Genomic DNA, 26350 nt, shown 5'->3' on the forward strand with positions numbered 1-26350 from the left:
GCATTTGCCTTCTTTTCTGTGGGCATTATTCACTGCTTTAGTTACCACATTGCTCCTTTTGTCCTAATAGTATAAATCCATTCTACTAGCACATTCTAACAATTGTCTACTTTTAACACAAAATTAAAATACCAGGACCATCTCCAGGTAGATTGACTATAAATCTAGCCTGAGAAAAAAGCTTGAGGTAATCTTGATGGATTACCTCAGTGGAACATTTGCTTTTCTCAACTAACTAACGAGGCACTAAATATTGTAACTGCTAGACTGATGTTTTTAATTTTTTTGTCTAGACTTTGCCATATTGCCAGAAGCTGATTCCTGGTGGAAATTTTCAAAAGCAATATTGTTTTTTCAGACCAAAAAAAAAAAAAAAAGATTGTCAGATGGCCTAAAGATAAACACTGGGAATATGAGCATCCCGAGGTGATAACCTTAGGCAAGAGAGCGATGTTGAAGAACACAGGATAGAATCTGGTTGTCCAAGAAGCGTTGCCGTTCATTTGACTCTGAGTCTCCTGGTCCCATTTTTAATTGCAGTAGTGAAGCTTTTGTTTTGCTGTCATTCTTATTCATACACATTGACTCTAAAAATTAATTCCAGTGGAATCCTTTAGTTTATCTGCCATTTTGATAGATTTTTAAAAAAATATATATGTTCTGTTTAGGAACCTAAATATGCAAGACCTGGAGGGAAACCATGTGAACCAGAGTTATGAAAATTCTTTATCTTGCCTTTCTGCTAAAGTAAATCTTTCAAACCTGCCTGTTTTCATTTTCCCTCTTCTATGGCTTCAAGCTTCATAAAATAATATAAACTGAACAAAAAATACTTTGGGATCCACCTTCAAAAATGTGTGATCATGTTAATGTAGGTGCATCTCATTAGATTATAACCTTGGTTTCTGGGACTGTCTGCTAGTATCACAGGGATATCTGTAGAAAAATGTACTATTTTTTCTACAGTGACATCTTGAGAATATTGAGTGCCCAAGAAAGAGAGGGCAAACTCCTCACACCTTTTTAATATCCAAACTAGAAGATGCTTTTATTTTCCTAACTTTGCTTTAGAAGTTCAAATTAAGTAATTTTTTCTTCTTTGCCTACAATTTGATCTTTAAAAAGAAAGAAGGAAGGAAGAAATGATTAAAAATCCAAGAAGAGCTGTTGGGGTGCCTGGATGGCTCAGTCATTAAGTGTCTGACTCTTGATTTTGGCTCAGGTCATGGTCTCAAGTTTTCATGGATTCTAGCCCTTCATCGGGCTCTACGGTGATGGCACAGAGCCTGCTTCAGATACTCTCTTTATCCTTCTTTCTGTTCACCTCCCCCATTCACATTCTCTCTCTCTCAAAATAAATAAATAAACCTAAAACAAAATCTGAGAAGAACTGGTTTTGTTTGCCTTTCTACTTTTCTTCATTCCATATCCTATAGCTAGAAAGCAATCTTTGAAATTGCACCAGCCTGGAGAAAAGGGTACTGTGTACATTTCAAGGTGGAGCCTTCTTTGTTTCATTTTACCTGTGAGTTCTGGGGACATGGAGAGGAAGCATTGAGGCCTATAGTCAGAGCCCCATTGCCTTAGACAAATCGAACACTAAGACTTGAAATTGTTTATCAGCCTGGGACTTTGCTAAGTACTTTATTCTTGAAAGACAGAAAAAAAATTTTTTTAATGTATTTGCAAGCTTCAGCTTTGAAAGACTGCAAGCTCTTCTGAGCAAATAATTAGGGCTATACTTGCAAGACCACATAACCTGAAAATAATCCATGCACACATGACTTCCACCATGGAACATCTTTTGCTGTGAAGGATATCAGATAGGGCCAAAACATGTATCTGTAGATCTGAGCAATGAAATTGGGAGTGCAGCAGCAGTTCTCATTCAGTTTAATAATAATTAACAATTTAATAATTAGTTGTGAAATTCCCATATGCTTAAATTATAGCATAATATCATTCTATATACTATAAATTCTACGGTTATGTGAAAAGTATTGAGGTCCCAATCCCACCTATGAGCTTTCAGTGAGAAGCTCAAAACTGAACTCGTTGCCATAAGTCAGATCAAAAGAAGAAACCAAACTAATAAACCAAAGAAAGTTAATTAAATATAGTTATGAGTCAAGGTAGGCTTGTTCAGGGAGTGCTGTGGGTAATTATGAGAGTGAATACAGTTGTAAGCCCTGTTATTGCTGCTTCCACCATGTCATTGTATCCTTCCTTATTTCTCCTCCTCTTCTCTTCTTTGTGTCTGTCCATTTTATGTTGCACACAAAGTAACCTTTTATTTTATTTTATTATTTTTTAATTTTATTTTTAAAATTTATATCCAAGTTAGTTAGCATATAGTGCAACAATGATTTCAGGAGTAGATTCCTTAATGCCCCTTACCCATTTAGCCCGTACTGCCTCCCAGGAACCCTCTAGTAACCCTCTGTTTGTTCTCCATATTTAAGAGTCTCTTATGTTTTGCCCCCCTCCCTGTTTTTATATTATTTTTGCTTCCCTTCCCTTGTGTTCATCTATTCTGTGTCTTAAAGTCCTCGTATGAGTGAAGTCATATGATATATGTATTTCTCTAATTTTGCTTAGCATTATACCTTCTAGTTCCATCCACGTAGCTGCAAATGGCAAGATTTCATTCTTTTTGATTGCTGAGTAGTAATCCATTGTATATATATACCACACCTTCTTTATCCATTCATCCATTGATAAACATTTGGGCTCTTTCCATACTTTGGCTATTGTTGATAGCACTGCTATAAACATTGGGGTGCATATGTCCCTTCAAAACAGCATACCTGTATCCTTTGGATAAAGGGTAGTTCTAGTTTTAATTTTTTGAGGAACCTCTGTACTGTTTTCCAGAGGGGCTGCACCAGTGTGCATTCCCACCAGCAGTGCAAAAGAGATCCTCTTTCTCCGCACCCTCGCCAACATCTGTTGTTGCCTGAGTTGTTAATGTTAGCCATTCTGAAAGGTGTGAGGTGGTATCTCATTGTGATTTTGATTTGTATTTCCCTGATGATGAGTGATGTTGAGCATTTTTTCATGTGTTGGCCATCTGGATGTCTTCTTTGGAGAAGTGTCTCTTCATGTCTTTTGCCCATTTCTTCACTGGATTATTGGTTTTTTGGGTGTTGAGTTTGATCAGTTCTTTATAGATTTTGGATACTAACCCCTTATCTGATATGTCATTTGCAAATATCTTCTCCCATTCCACAAATTAACCTTTTAAGTGCAATGTTCCAGTTTTGTGATTCACCAAACCAAAAACCTACTAGGCCACTCCTTCTCCACTGAATAAGGTCCAGATTCTTACATCCGTGGCTTAGGTCCCTGACAGTTAGGTCCTGACCCAACCTTTCCGGTCACATCCACCACTCTTCACACCTGGGCACGTCTCAGTTTCAGACAAACTGGACTTACTGTTCCATGAAAGATACCTTACTTTTCTCTCATTTCATCTGTTTATGCACTTCCTCTGTCTGAGACGGTCTTCCTTCACCATAGTTATGTTGGCCTCTCAAATGCAAATCTGTCAAATGGCCTTTTCTGACCCCCCCCCTTCCCCCATAACCGTGACTCAAACCCCAGCTCTCCATCCCCACATCTTAAACCCATATGGGATCTAGGACTTTGTTTATAAGTCTCTCCTGGCACTTTCCATTGTCTTGTGTTAGAATTATCTGTGTATTTGCTTAATTTCCACTTAGTATTATAAATACTGTGTATACATTCTAGTTAAGGAAGCAAGATTTAAACACAAAATCATCAACAACCAGGGCACCTGAGTGGCTCAGTCAGTTGAGTGTCCAGCTCTTGATTTTGGCTCAGGTCATGATCTCATTGTTTATGAAACTGACAGCACAGAGCCTGCTTGGGATTCTCTTTCTCCCTCTCTCTCTGCCCCTCTCCTGCTCTCTCTCTCTCTCTGAAAAATACTAAACTAAAAAAACCCATCAACAATCAAAGAAGATAAGCAAAAATAATATAATAGAAATGGTGAATAAAACATAGATTTTTTTCCTTAAAGATTTTTCTGTCTCTTATATAGCATATACAATAGCTTACATGTTAGGCACTTAATATACATTGTCTTGTGCAGAATCACCAAATTCTTGGCTTATTTTACAAGAGACTGTGGTTCTGTCAGTATCTGAATTTTACTAGCTATTGTAAGCTTAGGCAAGTTATTTGATTTCTCTGAGCTTTAGTTTCCTTGTCTATAAAATGAATATAATTTTAGGTTATTACCTACCTACCTATATTCATTAGGTTTTCATGAATATAAAATGAGTAAAGTAACAAGTATTGAGACTACACCCTGGCACATAGTAAGTGCAATACACTGTGTTGTGACAATGGTAATTATTATTTACAGTTCCTTGAGGACAGGGATCGTGTCTCCTTCATTTTTATATTAGATTAGAAATATGCTCTAGGAATGAATAAATGAGTATGGGCAGTTTCCCAGAGCAGTGATAATTAAGATGGGTCATAATGGGCCATACACTCATTTTAGGGTTTTAGAAAGGTTAGGGACAGGGAATTATGGAAAGGATATTCCAGGATCCCAGACAGATAAGGATATTATGAACAAACACAAAGAAGAGGACTAGAAAGAGTTGGGTCATAAAGGGCAGGGGAGGTCATGTGTTAGGCAGTATTAGAGGGAGGAGGGAAAGATTTGGTTAGTACTGAAATGGCCCAGTAAGGAACGCATTGAAGAGGATGGTAAGGGTTGGCAGAAGGGTACGCTGCTGCTGGCAGCATGTGGAGAACGGACTTCCAGGAGGCAGCATGGGAGGCAGGGAGATGGGCTGAGAAATTCTCCAACTGTGATGTGGTAAGAGCCTCGACTCTGGTGAAGAGACAGTGGGGGTGAAGTGCTGAATTCAAGGGAGAAGAGAAGGGGTGCCTGGATGGCTCAGTAGGTGGAGCATATGACTCTTGATCTTAGGGTCCTGAGTTTGAGCCCATCTTGGGGGTAAAGTTTGCTTAGAAAAAAAGAAAAAGGGGTGCCTGGGTGACTCAGTTAAGTGCCCGACTTCAGCTCAGGTCATGATCTCACAGTTAGTGGGTTCAATCCCTGCATCGGGCTCTGTGCTGACAGCTCAGAGCCTGGAGCCTGCTTTGGTTTCTATGTCTCCCTCTCTCTGCCCTTCCCCCACTCAGGCTGGCTCTCTCTCTCTCTCTGTCTCTCTCTCCCCCCCCCCCAAAATAAATAGACATAAAGTTTTTTTAAAAAAGAAAAAGAAGAGAAAATTAACTAGTTTGGATATTAGTACAACACAACTTTACTGTTTCTGAGCCTAAAAATTTGAAATTTTACAATTTTGTCAGACCTAGAAATCATTTTTTAAAATTCTGTCTCTAAAAAAAGTGTATACTGGAAAGTTGTAGTATAAAAGGTTGTGAAACATGAAATGACTTTACGGGAAACAAATATTTGAACATCTTACATGCAGTCATTTACATATAAATAAATGATATGTACATTAACATTATAAAATTATTCTCTATTGTAAATCTTGGGCATTTTTGACTAATAAATACTTCATTCACCTTGTTCTCATTAATAGATATTCTTAAAAGCCAAACAACATTTATTTTTAGACAGTCTATAATAAAACCTTAGAATCTTGATTTGTTCAAGTTGGATGGATTTGTATTGTACAGATTCAACTTATAATACAATCTTGCAGGCATTTCTAGAAGGTAAGATCACAGCCACTGTGGTGCTTAGAAGCATTGGAGCCACATTTTAATAAAATTATATACGTATAGATGTTATATGTATATATAAACATATATATACACAGTGCTGTTTTGTTTTGGCCATAAATATATATATATGTATATTATTTTTGGCTATATATATATATATTTCCCTTCTAGCCAAAACAGCACTGTATACATAAACAGGATAAGGAGTCATTCCTCCTGCTTATTTAATTTATGCTATATTCAATAGCCGTGAAAGTCAAACTGCTCTTTTGTTTTTCATTGATATCCAAGATTGAACCATACTGCCTGCTGCAGTGATATGTGACCAGCTCTGAGCACCCCACGTAGGCTCAGCTGTCTGCACTGAGTTGAGGAGTTGAGGAATCAGCTTCAGGAAAGAGATTAGTCAGCTCGTGAACAATGGTTCTCTCTTTATTCTTCCTTGAGTCCCAGGAATTGCTCTTTATGCCATACATACCTGACATTAAATAAATATCAAATATTTGCACATCCTCATTTTCCTATTGGTGAACAGTTTCTTAAAAGAGAGGATCATTGTGATTTTTGGTTTCAGGTCTATTTTTTGCTATAAATACGTCTGTGTCACCTTGGCCACGCCACATCACTTCTCAGGGCCTTGGCTGTTTCATTTGTAAACCAGGGAAGAGGACATAAGTGACCTCCAAGGACCTCTCAGCTTTAGAGATGCCTTTGTGGAAACTTCAAACAGTTTAGAAAACAGAACTAAGACACCTGCTGGTGCCCCTGACCAGCAGAGGAAGAGATAATATTTATAAGACAGGAATGAAATGTTTAGTGAATTGTGTGAAATTTAATTCTAACTGCACCAGTCTATTCAGTTGATTTTTTTTAATTAAAATTAAAGCATTACTTGAATGCTAGACAATAAACTATAAACAAAAGACCTACAGAATTTCAGAGTAGTATCAGATCCCTACATCTAAGACTTTGGCTTTCCACATTTTTCCAATTTCCACAGTTTTCTTCCTTCACAATTTTGAACATATATCTATTTTAAATAAAATTAACATGTCGCATATTGCTATATGCTTGATAAGTATTAATATAAACTATTAAGCTATTATGAGAAAAAGTTAGGCATACAATTTCTCAAGCAATTATATGGAAAGACCAAAGTTTTAATGGGTAGTTAGTATTATTACTTTAACGAGTATAGGTGGTAGTAACTCTTCTTCTGAAATGAAGAAAAATAATATGTTGAGCAATGTTTTTATATTTTTTTACTTTTTATTCCCATATCAGCCCATTTATTCATTCATGCAGCATTTATTGAGCACATGCTAGATATAATGCCTGTTTGCTAGGATACACAGTAAATTTATGGTATAGGAGAAGAAGTGCTCATTAAAAGCAAAAGCTCGAGGTGTCTGAGTGGCTCAGTCAGTTGAGCATCCAACTTCAGCTCAAGTCATGATCTCACGGCTCATGGGTTCGAGCCCTGCATTGGGCTCTGTGCTGACAGCTCAGAGCCTGGAGCCTGCTTCAGATTCTGTGTCTCCCTCTCTCTCCCTCCCCCTCCCCCATTCATGCTCTGTGTCTCTCTGTCTCTCAAAAATAAACATTAAAATTTTTTTTAAAAAAAGCAAAGTTCACAAATGCATATGTAATTTTAACATTCACTATAAGCTATGGAAGTAAAATACATCTATTCTGTATCATATTTTGAGTACCTTATTTGGCTTTGAGGATCAAGATAGATAGCTCTGAGGAAGTGGCATTTAATTTGAGGCCTGAAGAATGTAGTTGGCCATGGAAAGAATGTATAAGATGAGATTCTTAGGCAGGAAGAAAGAATGTGTGAAGAAACTGGGGAAGTGAAATAAAGCCATGTAGCTGGGATGAAAAAGGAAGGAGGTAGAGCAGGGCACTAAATGATCCCAAAGAAGTAGAAGGGGCTAAGTCATGTAGGGTCTGTAGGCCATCTTAAGAATTTTACATTTTGCCTTGAATGTAACAGAAAGCCAAAGGTTTTTTAAAAGGTTAATGACATAATCCAATTTATATGTGTAGTGATTGTTTTGGTTGCTAAATAAAAGTAGACCGGGAGGGAGGCAAGAGTGAGAAGGAAGAAATCAATTAGGAGGTTCTTACAGTGTTCCAGAGAGAGATAGGTGTTTTGAACTATATAGTGGCAGGAGGGCTGGAGAAATAACTGGTTTTGAGATATATTTGGCGGGAAATCCACAGGACTGATGATTGATTCCTTTTGGGAGGATCAGGGAGAAAGATAAGTCATGGGTGACTCCAAAGTTTCTAGACTGAGGAAGTGAAGTTGCTGTACATTTATCAAAATGGGAAAGCCTATAGGTAGAATAGGTTTGAGAGGAAAGGTGGCATTTCCCCATTTTATAGTGAGAACACTGAGGCTGAAAGAGCTTGGGTTCCTGTTCGTAGGTACACTTCCCGTGCCAGAGCTGCACTGTTACAGCGTCTTTGCAAGCCACATTGCCTTTGATAACTTCTGTGTCTGCTTTGTTGTTATGATACCTTCGGCCTCCACCCATGGTCCTCCAGAATAATGACATTATTCCATTTGGCCAAGGTAAAATTTTCCTATTGTCCTGTTCCACTGGCTGTGTAAATATCCTTGAAGGTTACAAAGACACTGTAGCCCATGTAAATTGCTTCAATCCAGGCCCTGCCTAGGAAGAGGAAGCAAACCTCTCCATTCACAGTTCAGGAACTGAGCCTCTGGCCAGGGGATGGCTAGCAGTGCTTAAACAAAGACTATGCTGCTGACACTGATCAGCTCTTTATAGACCCATTGGGCTGCTTCTGCCCAACCTTAATAATTCCAGAGCTCCAGATCAGGAATAAAAACTGGTTGGCATAGAATTTGAGACATTTTGCTGTAGTGATAAGAAACAGATTTAGAAACAAACACACTTGGGTTTGAATCCAGCTAAATGATGTTGGACAAGTCACTTAACTTCTCCCAGCTGTGATTTCTTCATGTGAAATAATAGGATTTATTACATTAGGCTGATTTGAAGATGAAAAGAGATAATGCTTATATGGATCCTTACTTGGCATATGGTAAACCTGCCATAAAACGAAGCTCTGTGTTCTAGCTTTTTGGTTCCCAGTGGAGATAACCTCTCCAAAGTGTGTGATACGTGGTCTGGTATTTGGTAAACCCCCATAGTTGCTATCTCCTGTCTTTCTCAATAATGCTAGAAACCTTTTGTATAAAGAACCACAATATTAAAAGAAAAAAATGTAAAGAAACAGTGAATAGCAAAATTCCCTTGGTAAGCCTTTGAACTTTAGGTACTAAATCAACCCAATTGCTTAAATAGTGAATTGACTTGAATTTTCAGAGCCAATTCTTGTTTAATTCTTAGTTTATCAGAATTCCCTGATAATACTCTTTGTCTGTTTTTCCTTAGCTTATTTGGGCATGACTTTCCTTTACTGGAAATCTTGTAGAAAGATGCACAAATCTATCTATCATATCTTAGGATCTTATGAGTCATATATTCACGCCTTGTAGTCACTTGTGCAAAGCATTATAAGTGCCCCTAAGGAAGATGATTTTGATGCAGGTTAAGAAATACCAGCACAAGTCTTCTTGTTGCTCTCATCAGAAGGTTCCTGAGATATTTGGTACAACTTAGTTCTTTAAGCTATAAATTGTGCCCTGGGGAGTGAGGTCTCTAATGTGATCCTCTTTGAACTTGGCTGCCACAGTGGGAATATTCTCGTTCTGCCAAGAGGCATAGACACCATAAATCTGGAGGCCACCTGTCTTGTCCAGTTCCTTGTAGGTCAGAGGGTCACCGAACTTTCTTTCTCAGTGTAAGGTAATTTGTGAAAACTCAGACTTCAGAACATTTAGTTCTTAATTCTCTTTACTGGATGTTAACCAAAAGCCAAAGAAAAAGGGCAAAGAAAAAAAATTATTCTGAATGTTAACATCAAGAGTATTTTTCAGTTCACCCATATGCCCAGAGAGGACGAAATAATAGCAGTACTGCTGCATCAGCACTTCTCAGTGGGACAGTGGTTTTCTTTTTAAAACACTTTTTCTAGCCACACAGGCTGACCCAAGTGGACATTGACTTGGCAGGAGAGTGTCTCAGAGTGATAGTTGTGCAACACTCCTTGCAAGGAATTAGATTGGCATTTTGTCATCTCAGCAGGATCCACCTCATCCCTTATGTGCATTCAATTAAACAAATATTTGATTTCCACTTTTTTCACTGATGTGTAAGTGGTGGCTTTCTTCAGTTCGCACAAGTAAAGTGTGCCTTGGTTTATAGGCCAGGTGGACATGTGTGTTTAAGTAAGTGTCTATAAATTCATACACTCTCCAAACCCTTTAGGAAGCTAGGCTTACCCAAGGAATCCAAGGAAAATACATGAACAAAATAGGAATTTGTTCTAACAAGTTATTTATAACTCATAAGCATAATTTTTTAACTGCTCAATTTTATATTTGCTCATGATAAGGAAAAGTGCTGTGATAAAACAGAGTTTTAATTTCCCACAACTTTCAGTGGTCTCAATTTCTTTAACCTAAGGACATTGGGATTAGATAAGTGTTCACAAGGGGCTTCTAATGTAGCTGTAATGCTTTATGTCTGTAAAGAAGATGCAAAGCAACTATGATAAAACTTTAAAATTTAAGAAAACTGGATGGTAAGTGCATGGACATTTATTGTTATTTTAAAGTATTTTTTCTGCTTGAAGTATTTTGCAATAAAATAATGGAAACATGAAAAGATATTTAGGTTACTCATACTTTCCTCTTTTTTCTCTTTATTGCTATAGAAAGTATTTATATTTTCTGGGACATTTAGAAAAAACTTGGATCCCTATGGACAGTGGAATGATCAAGAAATATGGAAAGTTGCCGATGAGGTAAGGATGCTAACTGAAATAATTTTGAAAAAGGTAGCTTATATACAAGAGTGGTTGTCATAGCTGAAATAGTTTTACACACTTACCTTTATGCATGTATGTGCATGTATAACTCTAAAGTGGAAAACACTAACATACCTGGGGCCCCCAGTACCTTGGACTAGACCTACCCCTTCCTCTGTGGCGAGTCTCCCAAGTCACAGGCCCCAGAGGTAGCATTCCCTTGGCCTTCTTCACTACCAGTGTATATCAATGAGACAGAAACTGGGAGAGACCCAGTCACCTTATAGGGCACCAGGATTAGTTGTGATTCAGAGTGTCCTCTCTCTACACTTTCTCATCCACTTTCTGTCTGGGTTCTGAAAGCATTCCCAGCACAAGGAGAGGCTTTGGTTTTTGACATGATAAACTTCTCTAGGAAGCTTGGGTTTAGCACAGAGAGGTGATGGTCTTTCTGGAGCACCTGCAAATGGCCACCGTCTTCTCTAGAAATCATCAGGAATCAGTTGCCTTCATGGGATGTGGCTGTTAGCCTTTCCAGGCAAAAAGTCACATGACCTAGATGTGGCCTGCTCCATCTCTTGAGGTCAATAGGACCACATAGGAAATATATGGATTAAAATGGAATAAAAATTCCTAAATAATACCCCGTATTTACCAAATAGGTGGTTCAGTATAGTTAAAGGCACCATATGGAAGAATTTAGGGTACAGGGAGTGAAATTCTTGATTTCCTTAACCATTCTTGGACACAGAGGCATTATGTGAAAGAAAAAGGGAACATAAACTGTTCTATTTCATTAAATTTGAGGTTTACGTCCAAAGCCCTGATTGGTGGCAGACTGCAATTATGGGGCCTAAGAACATTGAGATTCAAAGGTCTTCTTAGAGAACAACTTTATTCCACTATTTTCCCATAGTTTTGGTCTTTATTGTAGCCCAATTCTGTTAACTCCAAATGTTCCTCCCTTTTGTGCCTCCCTTCAGAGTAGATGTTGCCAGGAGCATTGACATGCTTGTAAGTGTTAAACAGTCACCCACTGGGTGCCCAACCTTCATATGCCCCTCATAAAATACACTTAGATTAACTATTTTTATTATCAAAGTTTCCTTATTACCCACCAAACAAGGGTTTTAAAGAAAACATTAACTAAATTGCAAGTGACACATTTTAGGAGCTTTGATGTGACTTCAGAGAATGAACTATAGGAACACAGTGTGGTGGGAGAGAAACTAGGGAAGACGTTAGACTTTATAAAATCTGAAACTACTGCCAAGTCACAATAAAATTTACAGGAAATCAACGTCTTAAAAATAATATGAAATTTTAAAAGACATGCCTAACATTTTAAATACCAGTATAACACAGAAATTTTACCTGTCTAGATTTTCATTTGATGAGCTCGTATTTAGCTCTCTTCTACTGCTTCAAAAAAATACTTTGCTATTCATAAATGGAGATGGTGATGGAGATGGTGGCATTCATATCATTTGAGTAGTAATGATAACTTTCTGTTGAGGAGGTCTACAGATGGCATACAAATGCACAACAGCCCACAGAAGCAGATAGTAGAAAAGCATTAGTTTAAACATTACAAGTCCTAGGCTTTTGTCCCAAGTGGTTTATCATATAATTTATTCAAACAGGAACATTTTGGGGTGTGTCAGTTTCTAAACTTGACAGGATACTAGGACAAAAAGACATAAACCAGTATTGTCTGGGGCAAACCAGGACAAATGGCGTCTCATCTAGTCCTGTCTGTGACCTTGATATGACTTGTGTCAATAGAGGGAAATGAACTGATAGCCAAACACCTGAATCTTATCTCAACAGTGCCTCCTTCATAATTCCCCTTTCCTCCAGATAAAAATCAGAAGTACACACGATGACAACACCAGGCCAAGATACACTTTATTCCTACCTTGCATTTGGCCCCATACTCCAGTGTGAAACTTTATTCTAGAGCTTATCTGGATTAGATTTTGTGAAGCCATGATGATCGTGCCTCATTACTAGTTCTAAGACTTAGAAGGAAAGCTAGCACAAACGGCTTCCTTTGCCTTTGTGCCCTAGGCCCACACCTTCATCTTGACATGCTGAGCCTCATTGTTCTATGGATGAATTTAAAGCAAGTCCAAAGGAGGGAAAGAGAATTTCTATTTAAGACCTAGAACTGAGATGGTGTAATTCCCCCATCCCCAAATGACTTAGGGCCAGATAACTTCTCCCCCAGGAGCACTGACTTTATCAGCTATGTAGACCAAAGAAAATTTCAAGAGACTGAATCCCAAGGGGGAAAAAAAACGGATGCCTAACATTGTGGCTCAGTAAATTGGTAGAGTTCTTGTAACTTTTCAGGCTTTCATATAATTGGCAAGCGTAGTGCCTGACAAATAATGGGCATTAAGTGACTGTTAGCTATTATGATCCTATTCCCATTTGATCTTCACCTAGCCATCTCTTAAATGTTGATGTTTGACAGAATCCTAATTTTGTCCTATTGTACTTATTCTTCCTTGGAAATTTGATGCAACCTCTTGGCTCTAACTAATACCTCTATACTGATGACTCCCAAATCTGCCTGTCAGCTCCCTACCTGACATCTCAGCATGGAGAAGCACCTTGTTTCTATAGTTACTTTATCTCCCCTCTGCATACAACTGTCCTGTGTTCCTAATTCCAGCAAATGGCATAAGCACCCTCTAGTTGCCCAAAGCCAAGACCTGGAATTTATTCTTGACTACTGATTTCTTCACCTGTCTCCACTCTATCACGTCCTGTTAATGCTGTCTCCTGCCAATATCTACAATGTTTCCATCCCCATCTGACACCACTACTAACTCTCATGTGGCTGCTTAGGCTCCTAGGTGGTTTCCCTCTCATTGACTTCCTATAATTCATTCTGCTCTTTGGAGCTCTGGTAATCCTTCTTAACCATGTACCCAATCACTTGTTTCTCTCCTTTCTATGGCTCTTTACTGGTCCTTTAGACCAAGTCCACACTGCTTAAGGTGGCTTCCAAGGTCCTTCATGCTTCCATCTTGGCTTGCCTTTCTAAACCCATGCCCCAGCCTCCCCCTGTTTACCATGATCCAGTTCCTCTAAAGCACCATGTGCTTTCTGTTCTCCAGAGGCTTTTTCTCATGCTGTTCTCTGTATCTGGGAAACCCTGCCAGCCCTTTACTTCCTGCTCCCACTCATCATTTGGTCTCTTCTTGCATATCACTTCTTCCAGAAACCTGCTGTGATGGTCCACACCTCCTATACCTCCAGGCCTTTCATAGCATTCTTTACATGGGACAGACTTACCTCTTAACTTGCTCATGTCCCCCGTCAGATTGTAAGTCCCTTGAGGGTAGGGATGTTGTCCCATTCACTGCAGTGTTTCTAGTGCTTACAGTAGTGTTGCAATGTGGATGGTGGTCAATAAATATTGGTTGATTGAATGAATAAAAGACTTCATTCATTTTTTGAATGAATGATTTGACTCATCTGTTTAAGTGGATAAACAAATGATTCACGTGTGATCTATCATGAAGATAGCTTTGTGATTAGTTTGCCATTAGTACAATGGCAACAGGTGTTGCCATTAACAATGAGCACCCTGAGCCTTGAGAAGTCTGAGGGGGTTGGTAGATGCTAGAACAGCTCCATCCTTTGACTTCTGGTTCACATGCTTTTAGCGCAGCAAGCTTTCTTAGTTATCTATGGTCTAAGCAACACATCTGTTGGTTTTAGATGAAGGATCTTTGGTAATTGTTTGTTTGGTAGATAACTTATAAAATAGGTCCCTTCCTAACACATTGATAGTCAGGTAAGTTATTTTAAAGAGCAAACTAGGGGCTCTTGGGTGGTTCAGGTAGTTAAGCGTCTGACTCTTCATTTTGGCTCAGGTCATGATCTTCTGGTTCATGAGTTTGAGCCCTGCATCAGACGCTGTGCTGACAGTACAGAGCCTGCTTGGGATTCTCTCTCTCTCTCTCTCTCTCTCTCTCTCTCTCTCTCTCTCAATAAATAAATAAATAAATAAGTACATAAACAAACTTAAAAAAAATTTAAAGAGCAGGCTAAATAGCAGAAACAGTGTCCTGAAAAACCTTCAGAGTAGCAAAAAAAAAAGTGTCTAAAGGAGTTGAGAGGGTCTATTTTTACAACTGCCTGTGAATGGACTATGCAGTCCAACCACAATTTACTTTTCTGGGTTTTTCCCCATGTTTTCTTGTCACAAGAGCAAGCTCTTGCTGCATAGTAACATTCCAGAGTGCAATAGCAAAAGTCAACATTTTGAAGAGAATGTCTGGTCCTTTACAGACTCTAATAAATTTTTTTGTTTGATATGTCACAAGCCAATTTTTTTCTTTGTAAATACATATGATTGATCAACTCAACTAAATAAGGCTGGCAAATTCTTTTGTTGTAAAGTTCTTCATATCCACGAACTATTGATGCTTTTATTTATTTTTCATGCCAAGTTGGAATAAAAATAATTAGAAATGTTTAGATTCTAGTAAATCTTAATTTACCTTAGTTTGGATGGAGATAAGCTAAAATTTATATTTATTTTTAATCTACTGAAAAATAATTTGTGGTGTATATATAAATAACATATTAGGACTATATATGTATATATTAATGTATATACATGAACATATAAAGAATTCTGCTAAATCAGCAATTACCGTTTCAATCTGTTTTTTTTCTCACAGCACTGTTTTTTTTAATTTTTTTTCAATATATGAAATTTATTGTCAAATTGGTTTCCATACAACACCCAGTGCTCATCCCAAAAGGTGCCTCCTCAATACCCATCACCCACCCACCCCTCCCTCCCACCCCCCATCAACCCTCAGTTTGTTCTCAGTTTTTAAGAGTCTTATGCTTTGGCTCTCTCCCACTCTAACCTCTTTTTTTTTTTTTCCTTCACCTCCCCAATGGGTTTCTGTTAAGTTTCTCAGGATCCACATAAGAGTGAAACAATATGGTATCTGTCTTTTTCTGTATGGCTTATTTCACTTAGCATCACACTCTCCAGTTCCATCCATGTTGCTACAAAGGGCCATATTTCATTCTTTCTCATTGCCACGTAGTATTCCATTGTGTATATAAACCACAATTTCTTTATCCATTCATCAGTTGATCTCACAGCACTTTGAACAGTAATTTCTCACTTACTATTTTTCTCCATATCTAGACTGTGAGTTTCTTCTTCAAGGCAGGGCCTAGTGTTATTCATCTTTGAATCCCCAGGTCTGCCATAGTACCCAGAATTTAATAAACCCTCATTAAAAGTCTATTAAAGAATGCGTAACTGAGCAGTCATTTATATTCAAATAATCAGTAGGCTAATTTAAGCCATTCTTACCATCACATTAAGTTGGTTACACATAGAGTTATAATAATAACCTTGTGCTTTTAAAAAACAATTATTAGTATGTCTTGCTTCCCATTTGCTCTCCAAAACCTATGACAATATCTGGCAGGAAATAGGTAATTGACATGTTCACTTACTTCAAAACCTAAAGGTTTACTAAGTCATGTTGATATTTCTCTAGTGAATATGACTGAAGATTTTTTTTTTTTACTATACTTGATTGTAAGAAAAACAGTGAGATAGGAATATTGCAAAATATACTCTAGCGTGGTCTGTCTCACTGTCTTTTATTTTTTGGAACTTTGTTCTCCAAATATTGACAGTGATAGCTATTTAGGTACTTAGTTATTTACTTAAGAAATAGTTTCCGGGGCGCCTGGGTGGCGCAGTCGGTTAAGCGTCCGACTTCAGCCAGGTCACGATCTCGTGGTCCGGGAGTTCGAGCCCCGCGTCGGGCTCTGGGCTGATGGCTCAGAGCCTGGAGCCTGTTTCCGATTCTGTGTCTCCCTCTCTCTCTCCCCCTCCCCCGCTCATGCTCTGTCTCTCTCTGTCCCCAAAATAAATAAACGTTGAAAAAAAATTAAAAAAAAAAAAAAAAAGAAATAGTTTCCGTTGAGAGAAAACACATGCAAAATATAATATAGTAAGGTGGCTTGGGAAATTAGTGTACGATTGGTGTGGATCTAGAGAGATAATATTGTACATGCCACTACATTTTTACCAAAAGCTCAACCTCGTTATTAGAGGTATGATATAAATTAGTAGTATTGCAGTACTTCCTGCTAACTTACTTCCCAAGGCAACTTGCGAAGGCAAAATCTTACAAATTTTGATTTGTGGCATATCAAGCTAATCTTGTCATACCAGGGTAGTGTTTCAGTGACCAGGTCCATGTCCTTGGAATTTCCCAAGTTCTGACACAACTAATAGTGTGGATTAGGTACTTACCATGTGCCATGTTCTGTAGTAACCTTTTTCCACAAATTATCTCATTTAATCCTCAGTACAGTTCTTTGAAGTCTATCCTGTTAATTTCCTCATTTTTTTCAAGTGAGGTCAATGAGACTTACAGTAACACACCTGATACCATCAGTAAATGGGTGGTGAAGTGCAGATTCAAAGCCACTTTTGTTTGACTTCAGAGCTCCAATCTTTAATCAGTACTTTTATTTTTTTAGTTGAAGCATAATTGACATAGAACACTATTAGTTTCAAGCGTACAATGTAATGATTTGATAATTCTACGCAATGTGAAACGATCACCTCACTAAGTCTTGGTAACATCCGTCTAATCTGTGCTTTTCTTGGTGGTTAATTTGACTTAAAATTAAAAAAAAATCCTTATCAGTGTTAAGAAACTTCTAATTTTAGAGGCACCCGGGTGGCTCAGTCATTTAAGCATCCAACTCTTGATTTTGGCTCAGGTCATGATCTTACAGTTTGTGAGATCTAGCTCCATGTCATCAGGCTCTATATGGAGCATGGAGTATGCTTAGGATTCTCACCTCTGCTTCCCTCTGCCCCTCCCCCACCTGTGCACATGCACTCTCTCTCAAAAGAAAGAAAGAAAGAAAGGAAGAAAGAAAGAAAGAAAGAAAGAAAGAAAGAAGAAAGAAAGAAAGAAGAAAGAGGTTTTGGGGTCAGTTCAAACTAGGTTTAGATCTTATTTCAACCTGTTACAAAAAAGGAAATGTAATTTTATACTTTTATTTTGAAGGGATTTTATAGTTGTCAAGATGAGAAAAAAAAAAAGCACACAGACAGGGGAAGTGGCTAGTCTACTATTGTACTCTATACCGGCAGGACAAAATCAGCTCTCATTCATTTATCACTTGTCATTTTTAAGTTTGGATTCACTTTTGCATTCATCAAACTATGTTGGGTTGTTTTGTTTTGTTTTGGTTTTGTTTTGTTTTGTTTTGTTTTGGCCAGCATTCTAGGAGCTCAGTACATATTTGTTGAACAAAAATGTGTCAAGACTGACAGTGTGTCTCTACACTGTCCCCATTACACTGGGGACACATAGAGCTAAAGAGCATAGAGGCAGTGTAACAGGGGAAACTTGCACAAATACTGTCATGGCTACATGCCTGACTGTGTAAAGGATGATCAGGGATAGTCAGAAGGGTATGTCAGGGTGTAAAGGGAACTACAAGCTGTTTGGGGCCACTGGAAGCAGGGTGGAGGGGATTCGACTCTGGATGCCTTTTATGTCATGTGAGAGAGCTCAGCTTTATTCTGTCAGGAAGAGATTTCAAACAGAAATGAGAGGGTCAAATTTGTACTTTAGAAGGATCCCTGGGGTGTTTGTGTGGTCAGTTGACAAATCAAACCACTTGGGATTTATAGTGTAAAGCTTAAGAGATAATGAGGGCCACCACAATGGGGTTGGCAAGGAGAAGGATTTAAGAAATATTGGAAATATGTCCAGGGCTAGAGATAAAGATTTGAAAAATCATTAGTTTATCTGTGGTGGTTGATACCCTAAGAATAAATGGGTCCTCAGAAGGAGAGTTTAGAGATTTAGGGGTAAGGAAGACTAATATTCAGAGGACAGGAAGAGGGGGAGCTGCCCACACAGGCTCCTAAGTGGTCATAGGTATGTGGTTTCTCATAAACCAAGGGATACATGTTCAAAGAAGAAAAAAGTTCTATGTTGTGAGGTAGTGGGGACAACAGATACACAGTAGTTTTTTTTTGAGGTTTCTACAAAGGGGTAGATATGGGATTCTAGCTGAAGGAGAATCTGGAGGCAAGTAATGTGAGAGACATAGCAGGTTCCCAGGCTGAAGCCAAGTAAAAGCAAAAAGGCAAAGACAGAGAGAAAGGACACAGGTCCACCCAGTGTCTTTATTCACATTCTCAGATCCTTGGAGCTGAAAGTAATTTTACATTTGAGTCTTCCAGGATATACCAGAGAACTCCCCCTTGTCTAATTAATATGTTTACATTCCCGACCATTACAGAAACTCTTTTCAAAATTAATAAATTCTTACAAAGTGAGATTGCTTTAATGAGAACCCAGTCAAGGAAAGAAGTGTCACCTGCAATACATCTCATGGGCGTACAGTTAATATTTGCTGATCAAACGTGGTGATATGGGCCATCTGTGAATTCATTGCTGAATTCAGGGATCTTTCCTAAAGCCATTATCCCATTCTGCCTGTATTATAATTAGTATTGTATCTTACTTCCCAATACTAAATCCCAGACTCCCCAAGAGTAGGGGGCAGTCATCATCCATGTATCTCTTGGCCCTCAAACACTCAGCAATATTTGGCAAAAAATAGGGGCACCTGGGTGGCTCAGTTGGTAGAGCGTCCAACTTTGGCTCAGGTCATGACCTCACGGTCTGTGAGTTCGAGCCCCATGTCGGGCTCTGTGCTGACAGCTCTGAGCCTGGAGCTTGCTTTGGATTCTGTGTCTCCCTCTCTCGCTGTCCCTCTCTCTCTCAAAAATAAAATAAATGTTTAAAATAAAATAATATAAAATAAAATAAAAGTTAATGCACATTTATCTGAATAATAACCAAGATGTCAATAATTTTTATCTTATTTTAAAAGAATTTGTTTCTATATCTTGTTCGCATTTTCACCTTATTATTTCCTATCTAGCTTGAAAAAATAAGCCACTGGCCCTAACACAACTCTCATATTCCACCTCAATATCTAAGCACCTTTAAATCTCTTAGTAATATACCGCTATTTTACATCTTTTTACTTCATAGTTTCATCAATTTCTTAAAATCAGTTTTTATGAATTGAAGAAGCTCCCCAGTTGATTATTTTCTAATTTTCTTAAAAAAAATTTTTTTTAACATTTATTTATTTTTGAGACAGAGAGAGACAGAGCGTGAATAGGAGAGGGGCAGAGAGAGAGGGAGACACAGAATCTGAAACAGGCTCCAGGCTCTGAGCTGTCAGCACAGAGCCTGACGCGGGGCTTGAACTCACAGACCATGAGATCATGACCTGAGCTGAAGTTGGACGCTTAACCGACTGAGCCACCCAGGCGCTCCATTTTCTGCTAATTTTCATGCGCTATTATGACAAAGTAGAGAATGGAAAGTATAATAAAAGAATCTGTCATGATAGAGCAAATAACTGCGTTTAATACTATTATCTTTTCTAGCATGTATTCAATTGTGTTGTAATTATTTGTGTATGTCTTTATAGATCCTGAGCCTTGAGGGGGCCATGTGCCATTTATGATTTCTTCAACCCCTATGAGGAGTACCTGGCACATAATAAGCACTCACTGAAAACTTCCCAAATTAAGTACAGAGCTGAAACAAGTCATAGGCTTATCCTTTAGAGCCGCAAAGATTATATGTAGACTTTGGTTCAATCAAACCCAAATAGCAGGGGTGATGGGTGGTTGATATAAAATTTAAACTTTCAGACTGCCTTGTGTCTTTTTTTTTTTTCAACGTTTATTTATTTTTGGGACAGAGAGAGACAAAGCATGAACGGGGGAGGGGCAGAGAGAGAGGGAGACACAGAATGCAAAACAGGCTCCAGGCTCTGAGCCATCAGCCCAGAGCCCGACGCGGGGCTCGAACTCCCGGACCGCGAGATCGTGACCTGGCTGAAGTCGGACGCTTAACCGACTGTGCCACCCAGGCGCCCCTGCCTTGTGTCTTTTTAGACTGTCAACCTCTCGAGTGTCTTTAACCTTGTGGTATCTCAATTATCTAATGTTTTCTCTCTTTTCTGCAGGTTGGACTCAGATCTGTGATAGAGCAATTTCCTGGGAAGCTCGATTTTGTCCTGGTGGATGGGGGTTATGTCCTAAGCCATGGCCACAAGCAGTTGATGTGCTTGGCCAGATCTGTTCTCAGTAAGGCAAAAATCTTACTGCTTGATGAACCTAGTGCTCATTTGGATCCAATGTGAGTTTCAGAATTCCTGCCATTTAATCTTTGAAGCCTACTTCATACTGATACCGGTTCCCATTAGGCGGTCATGTCTGCAAGTGGAGGATCCCTCACTACATATGAAATGACCACCCAGTGGAAAAGTCACTATATGATGTGAGCACAAGTGCTTATATCCTGGTATAAGAGCCCTGTGTTCTCTTCTGAGTATAATTTTGGAATTTCATACAAATTCTCCCCCTTGTCAAAACATGATGAAATACTTAGTTACATAGGCATAATCTGATTCTTATGATTTTCCTTTATGTGCCATTTATATGATAAGACTTTTTAGAGCACAAAAGAACCATTAGTGATTCCACATGATAATAAAATGTACTTATTTGTGAAATTTTCTTCAAAATATCTGTCCTATTTATTTATGGAAACTTAGAATCTGCCCCATGGTTGGGAAGCTGATTGTGGCCAACTCTAAATCAGCATTATGTTAATAAGAGTATTCAAAGAAAGATAAGTAATTTAAAGAACTAAACTGATGGGTCAGTGGGTATGTCATCAAGGATAAAGGCAGATTTTGGACCTTCTGTGATGTTATATGTGTTGTTTTCTTTCTTTTCTAGAACATACCAAATCATTCGAAGAACCCTGAAACAAGCATTTGCAGATTGCACAGTAATCCTCTCTGAACACAGGATAGAAGCTATGTTGGAATGTCAACGATTTTTAGTGAGTGTTGACAACTTGCTTAAGATCTCATTTCTCCTTTATTTCTTGATAACAATATCTCATGTGGGACTTCCTGCAAATCACAACACAACAATGTACAAGTTCTTTCAAATACGTGTCACACAGCCATCCAGCTTTATTCCGAATAGTTACATAATTTCTCACTTTGATTTGAGCTATGAGGTGAGGTTAGAATCCAGTAAATCTCAAATATCAGAATATTACTAGGTAACATTAATAAATTGAAACATCTGTACATTGAGTCCTTTATTTGGGGATCAAGTCATAATAAGGTCTAAGTCCTGATGCTTTTAATGACTAAATCTCCCTTGGATGGGGTCCAGGAGAGGCCTGGATTGCCTTGCAATCTGATGTGTGGTTTTAATGCAGTAGTTGAAAGACTCATTTTATTCTTCTCATCATTATTTGGAGCTCAGGTAAGTGCCTCTCCCAAACACCTTCTTACTGTGCTTTCAAAACTGTCACAGATTCTTTCAAGTCATGTTTACAAATTCCCTTGGGTTTAGTCACAAGGAAATTCTGAGGATGATGTATCACATCATTTCCATTAAGGCTTTTGAGGCTCCTGGAGGTAAATTCTTTTCTTACTGAAGGATTGTTATTACCATTATTATTACTAAGCTTCAAGTGACAAATTATGGGGCCGACCCACAGCCTCTTGCCCTGCCATGGTCGGGTTCAGGAGATTGGGTATAGCCTTTCTATCCTCTGGCCTTGCGTTTGCTCAACTTGAACATGTGAGGGAGGCATTTTAAACTCACGCAAATCCTGACCAATTTGGAATTGTTAAGCTTCAAGTCCCCTGTTGAAGAGGCTCAATTCTTTGTCATGCTGTGGACTTAACATTCTTTTTTTTTTTTTTGGTGTTTTTTTTTTTTTTAACGTTTATTTTTGAGAGAGAGAGAGAGAGAGAGAAAGAGTGCAAGAGAGAGAGGGGCAGAGAGAAAGGGGAAGACACAGAATCTGAAGCAGGCTCCAGGCTCCAAACTGTCAGCACAGAGCCTGATGCGGGGCTCGAACTCACTAACCGTGAGATCATGACCTGAGCAAAAGTCAGACACTTAACCGACTGAGCCACCCAGGCACCTCTACATTCATTTTTAAGGTCACATATGAGGATCTGTCAAAGGTCTTTCTGGCTGAGCAAGCAATGTTAGTTCCTTTAAAGTTCTCTGAAGAAGCACAGTGCTCAGTACTATAGTAATTAAAAAACAAAAGTCTTCCAGCTGCTCAGTAGAAAATATAGCTAATTTTCCAAAGGGAGAAGCTCAATAAAGCAAGAGGACTCAGCAACGAAAGGAGATATCTCTGACTGTTCAGACTGCCAGCCTGTGGACACTGTGTTTCCTTTTCGGCTTTTCTCTTCCTCTAAGCCTATACCAGTTTCTGCCCTTGCTCTGGTCCACCCTGCCTTCTGTCCGAGATCTCACTAACGGCCACTTCCGTAGGTCATAGAGGAGAACAAGGTGCGGCAGTACGATTCCATCCAGAAGCTGCTGAGTGAGAAGAGCCTCTTCCGCCAGGCCATCGGCCCCTCAGAACGGCTCAGGTTCTTCCCCACCAGGAACTCCAGCAGGCACAAGTCTCGTTCCAAAATTGCTGCTCTGAAGGAGGAGACGGAAGAAGAAGTGCATGAAACAAGGCTTTAGAGAGCAGTGCAAATATTTGCATGGGATGTTTGCTTATGAAATTGGAGGAGAAAACATTTTCTGCCTCAGAAAACTACGATGTGTAATGTTTATCTTTAAAAGGAAAAATTTTGATAAGAGGAGTTAAGGATGCTCAGATGGGTCTGGATAAGTGGCTTCCTGGCAGTGGGCAAATTGTGTGAAAGGTACTCCAAATCCTTGAAGATTTACCACTTGTGTTTGCAAGCCAGATCTTCCTGAAAACTTTTTCCCTTTGGTAGTCATTGGAAAGGTGGCTATCAACATCAGCCAGCCTCATTGTTCAACTTACTGTTTAGTGAGACTTGCTAATTTGTATTATTGGAGAAGAACTGTAATCACACTATTTAGAGATATGATTAATTAATGGTAACTGGAAACTTTAGTGGCTTATGTAAGTTTATATCCCTTTTCCTGTACTCTCTCCAAGATATTTAAGAACACAACTATATTGTCTGTTAAATATTCAGACTGTTCTGTTTCCAAGCAAGTGTTAGAATACCCCAAGAGTCACACATCAGCTTGTCAAAATATACACCATGTTAACATCGAGGTATCAGGAGAGAGAACTTCCTGATTTGGGAAAGGGTTAATACCACTCACTGCTCTACCAAAAATCCAAATAACTCAGACAAAGTACATCCCTTACCTGGGAAAAGGGCTGTTATAGTCCGATGTAGCAGGATAATTCCCTTGATGCAGAAGTTGACATGACTTTTCCCAGCTTCCAGAAAGTAACAAGCTCATAAGACCTCTGAACAGAGGATGACTGGAAAAAATGCTTTAAGGCAAATTGGTGCAGGAAAACCCTTCTTACCCCAGAAGCTCTGGGAAGAGAGTGTGCAGGCAGATAGGCTGTGGGCGCTGTGGGTAGATACACATGAAATTCAAAGATCTAGGTGTATGTAGGGCTATGCTGTATAGTTTAAGGCCGCATGCATTTCCTACTGTACAGACTGAGTGGGGCACATAATGGGAGACACATAGAAGAGGCAAGCAATTCATTTTATACGCTTCTGTTTTATAATTCTGTGATGCAAATAAAATTTTCTCTAGGAAATATTTATTTTAATATTTCAAACTCACATAAATGCCTGTATTTTAAAATGATTATATGAATTATATTTGTATTAAAAGAATTTTATATTTGAAATGTTGACTTTTATGGCGCTAGTTATTTTTTGTGATATTATGTTAAGGCTGAAGGGAAAAAAAAAAACCTTGGGGGATGTTGACCAGAGGCCATGAATTACCTTGATGGTGTAGAGAGAAGCATTAGGGCTCCCAAAGATTTTCACACCTCTATGATTCCCTGCCAACACACATGTTCCCTCTTAGAAGCTCTTCTGAAGAAAATGGTACCACAAAATCTGACCGCTCCTGTCAAGGACACATGCCTTCCCAACTCCAAACTAACCGTTAAGATTGGATTCTATTTATTACTGTAAGAAAATACCATGTGCCAATAAAATCTGTATATTTGTGTGAAATTTAGCTGTTATCAGATGTGTTCACTAATCATGTCTCACTGATCTCTTCAGTCTCTAAGTATCATGGAACACAAAACATGACTCATTTCTTTAAATACAGCTTCTTGGGGATCCCACGTGAGTTAAGATACTCTTAAGAAACTTTTTTAAAACTGCTGTGACAGAAAACATGAATAGACACTTCTCTAAAGAAGACATCCAGATGGCCAACAGGCACAACATTGCTCCTCATCAGGGAAATACAAATCAAAACCACACTCAGATACCACCTCACGCCAGAGTGCCTAAATTGAACAAATCAGGAGACTATAGATGCTGGCAAGGATGTGGAGAAACAGGAACCCTCTCGCACTGTTGGTGGGAATGCACACTGGTGCAGCCGCTCTGGAAAACAGTGTGGAAGTTTGTCAAAAAATTAAAAATAGATCTACCCTATGACCCAGCAGTAGCACTAATAGGAATTTCCCCAAGGGATACAGGAGTGCTGATGCATAGGGGCACTTGCACCCCAATGTTTATAGCAGCCCTTTCAACAATAGCCAAATTATGGAAAGAGACTAAATGTCCATCCACTGATAAATGGATAAAGAAATTGTGGTTTATATACACAATGGAATACTACGTGGCCATGAGAAAGAATGAAATATGGCCCTTTGTAGCAACGTGGATGGAACTGGAGAGTGTTATGCTAAGTGAAATAAGTCATGCAGAGAAAGACAGATACCATATGTTTTCACTCATGTGGATCATGAGAAACTTAACAGAAGACCATGGGGGAGGGGAAGGAAAAAAAAAAGGTTAGAGAGGGAGGGAGCCAAACCATAAGAGACTCTTAAAAACTGAGAACAAACTGAGGGTTGATGGGGGGTGGGGGAGGGAGAGGAGGGTGGGTGATGAGCATTGAGGAGGGCACCTGTTGGGATGAGCACTGGGTGTTGTATGGAAACCAATGTGACAATAAATTTCATATAAAAAATAAAACTGCTGTGAAATATACATAACCTAAACTCGACCTTCTTTAAGTGCATAATTCTGTGGCCTTAAATACATTCACATTGTTGTATAGCTATCATCACCCTCCATCCACAGAATGTGTTTCATCTTGCAAAACTGAAACTCTGTAGCCATTAAAATGCTATTCTTCCCTCCTCCTAGCCCCAGGCAATCACCATTCCATGTTCTATCATTGTGAATGTGACTAAGTACCTCATCTGAGTAGAATCTTATGATATTTGCTCTTTTGTGACTGGATTATTACACTTATCATGGCTTCAAGGCTCATCATGTTGTAGCATATGTCAGAGTTTTCTTACTTTTTAAAGCTGAGTAATATTCCATTGTATGTATACACCACATTTTGTTTATTCATTTGTCAATTTAGATTGCCTCCACCTTTTGACTATGTTGAATAATACTTTTATGTACATGGGTGTACAAATATCTTATTGTGTTCCTGCTTTCATGAGTTAGGATACATTTGAGGTTATTTTTGTTTTAAAGTTGAGGCTATTTAATAGAAAAAAAGAGGTATATTCTGCTAAGGACCATTTATTTATTT

General features: G+C 38.7%; 1 protein-coding gene across 1 annotated transcript in view; it reads left to right on the top strand.

The window, feature by feature from the left end:
• Positions 1–24792, top strand: part of CFTR (CF transmembrane conductance regulator) — a 160889-nt gene extending 136097 nt beyond the window's left edge. The window contains exons 23-26 of the mRNA XM_043589556.1: positions 10552–10641; positions 20731–20903; positions 21509–21614; positions 23084–24792. Coding sequence (XP_043445491.1) covers positions 10552–10641; positions 20731–20903; positions 21509–21614; positions 23084–23284 — 570 coding nt within the window. The 3' untranslated portion in view covers positions 23285–24792. The remainder of the gene's footprint in view (positions 1–10551; positions 10642–20730; positions 20904–21508; positions 21615–23083) is intronic.
• Positions 24793–26350: the final 1558 nt, after the last annotated feature.

Source organism: Prionailurus bengalensis, chromosome A2 (assembly GCF_016509475.1).
Source record: "Prionailurus bengalensis isolate Pbe53 chromosome A2, Fcat_Pben_1.1_paternal_pri, whole genome shotgun sequence".
In the NCBI taxonomy this organism is placed as follows: Eukaryota; Metazoa; Chordata; class Mammalia; order Carnivora; family Felidae; genus Prionailurus; species Prionailurus bengalensis.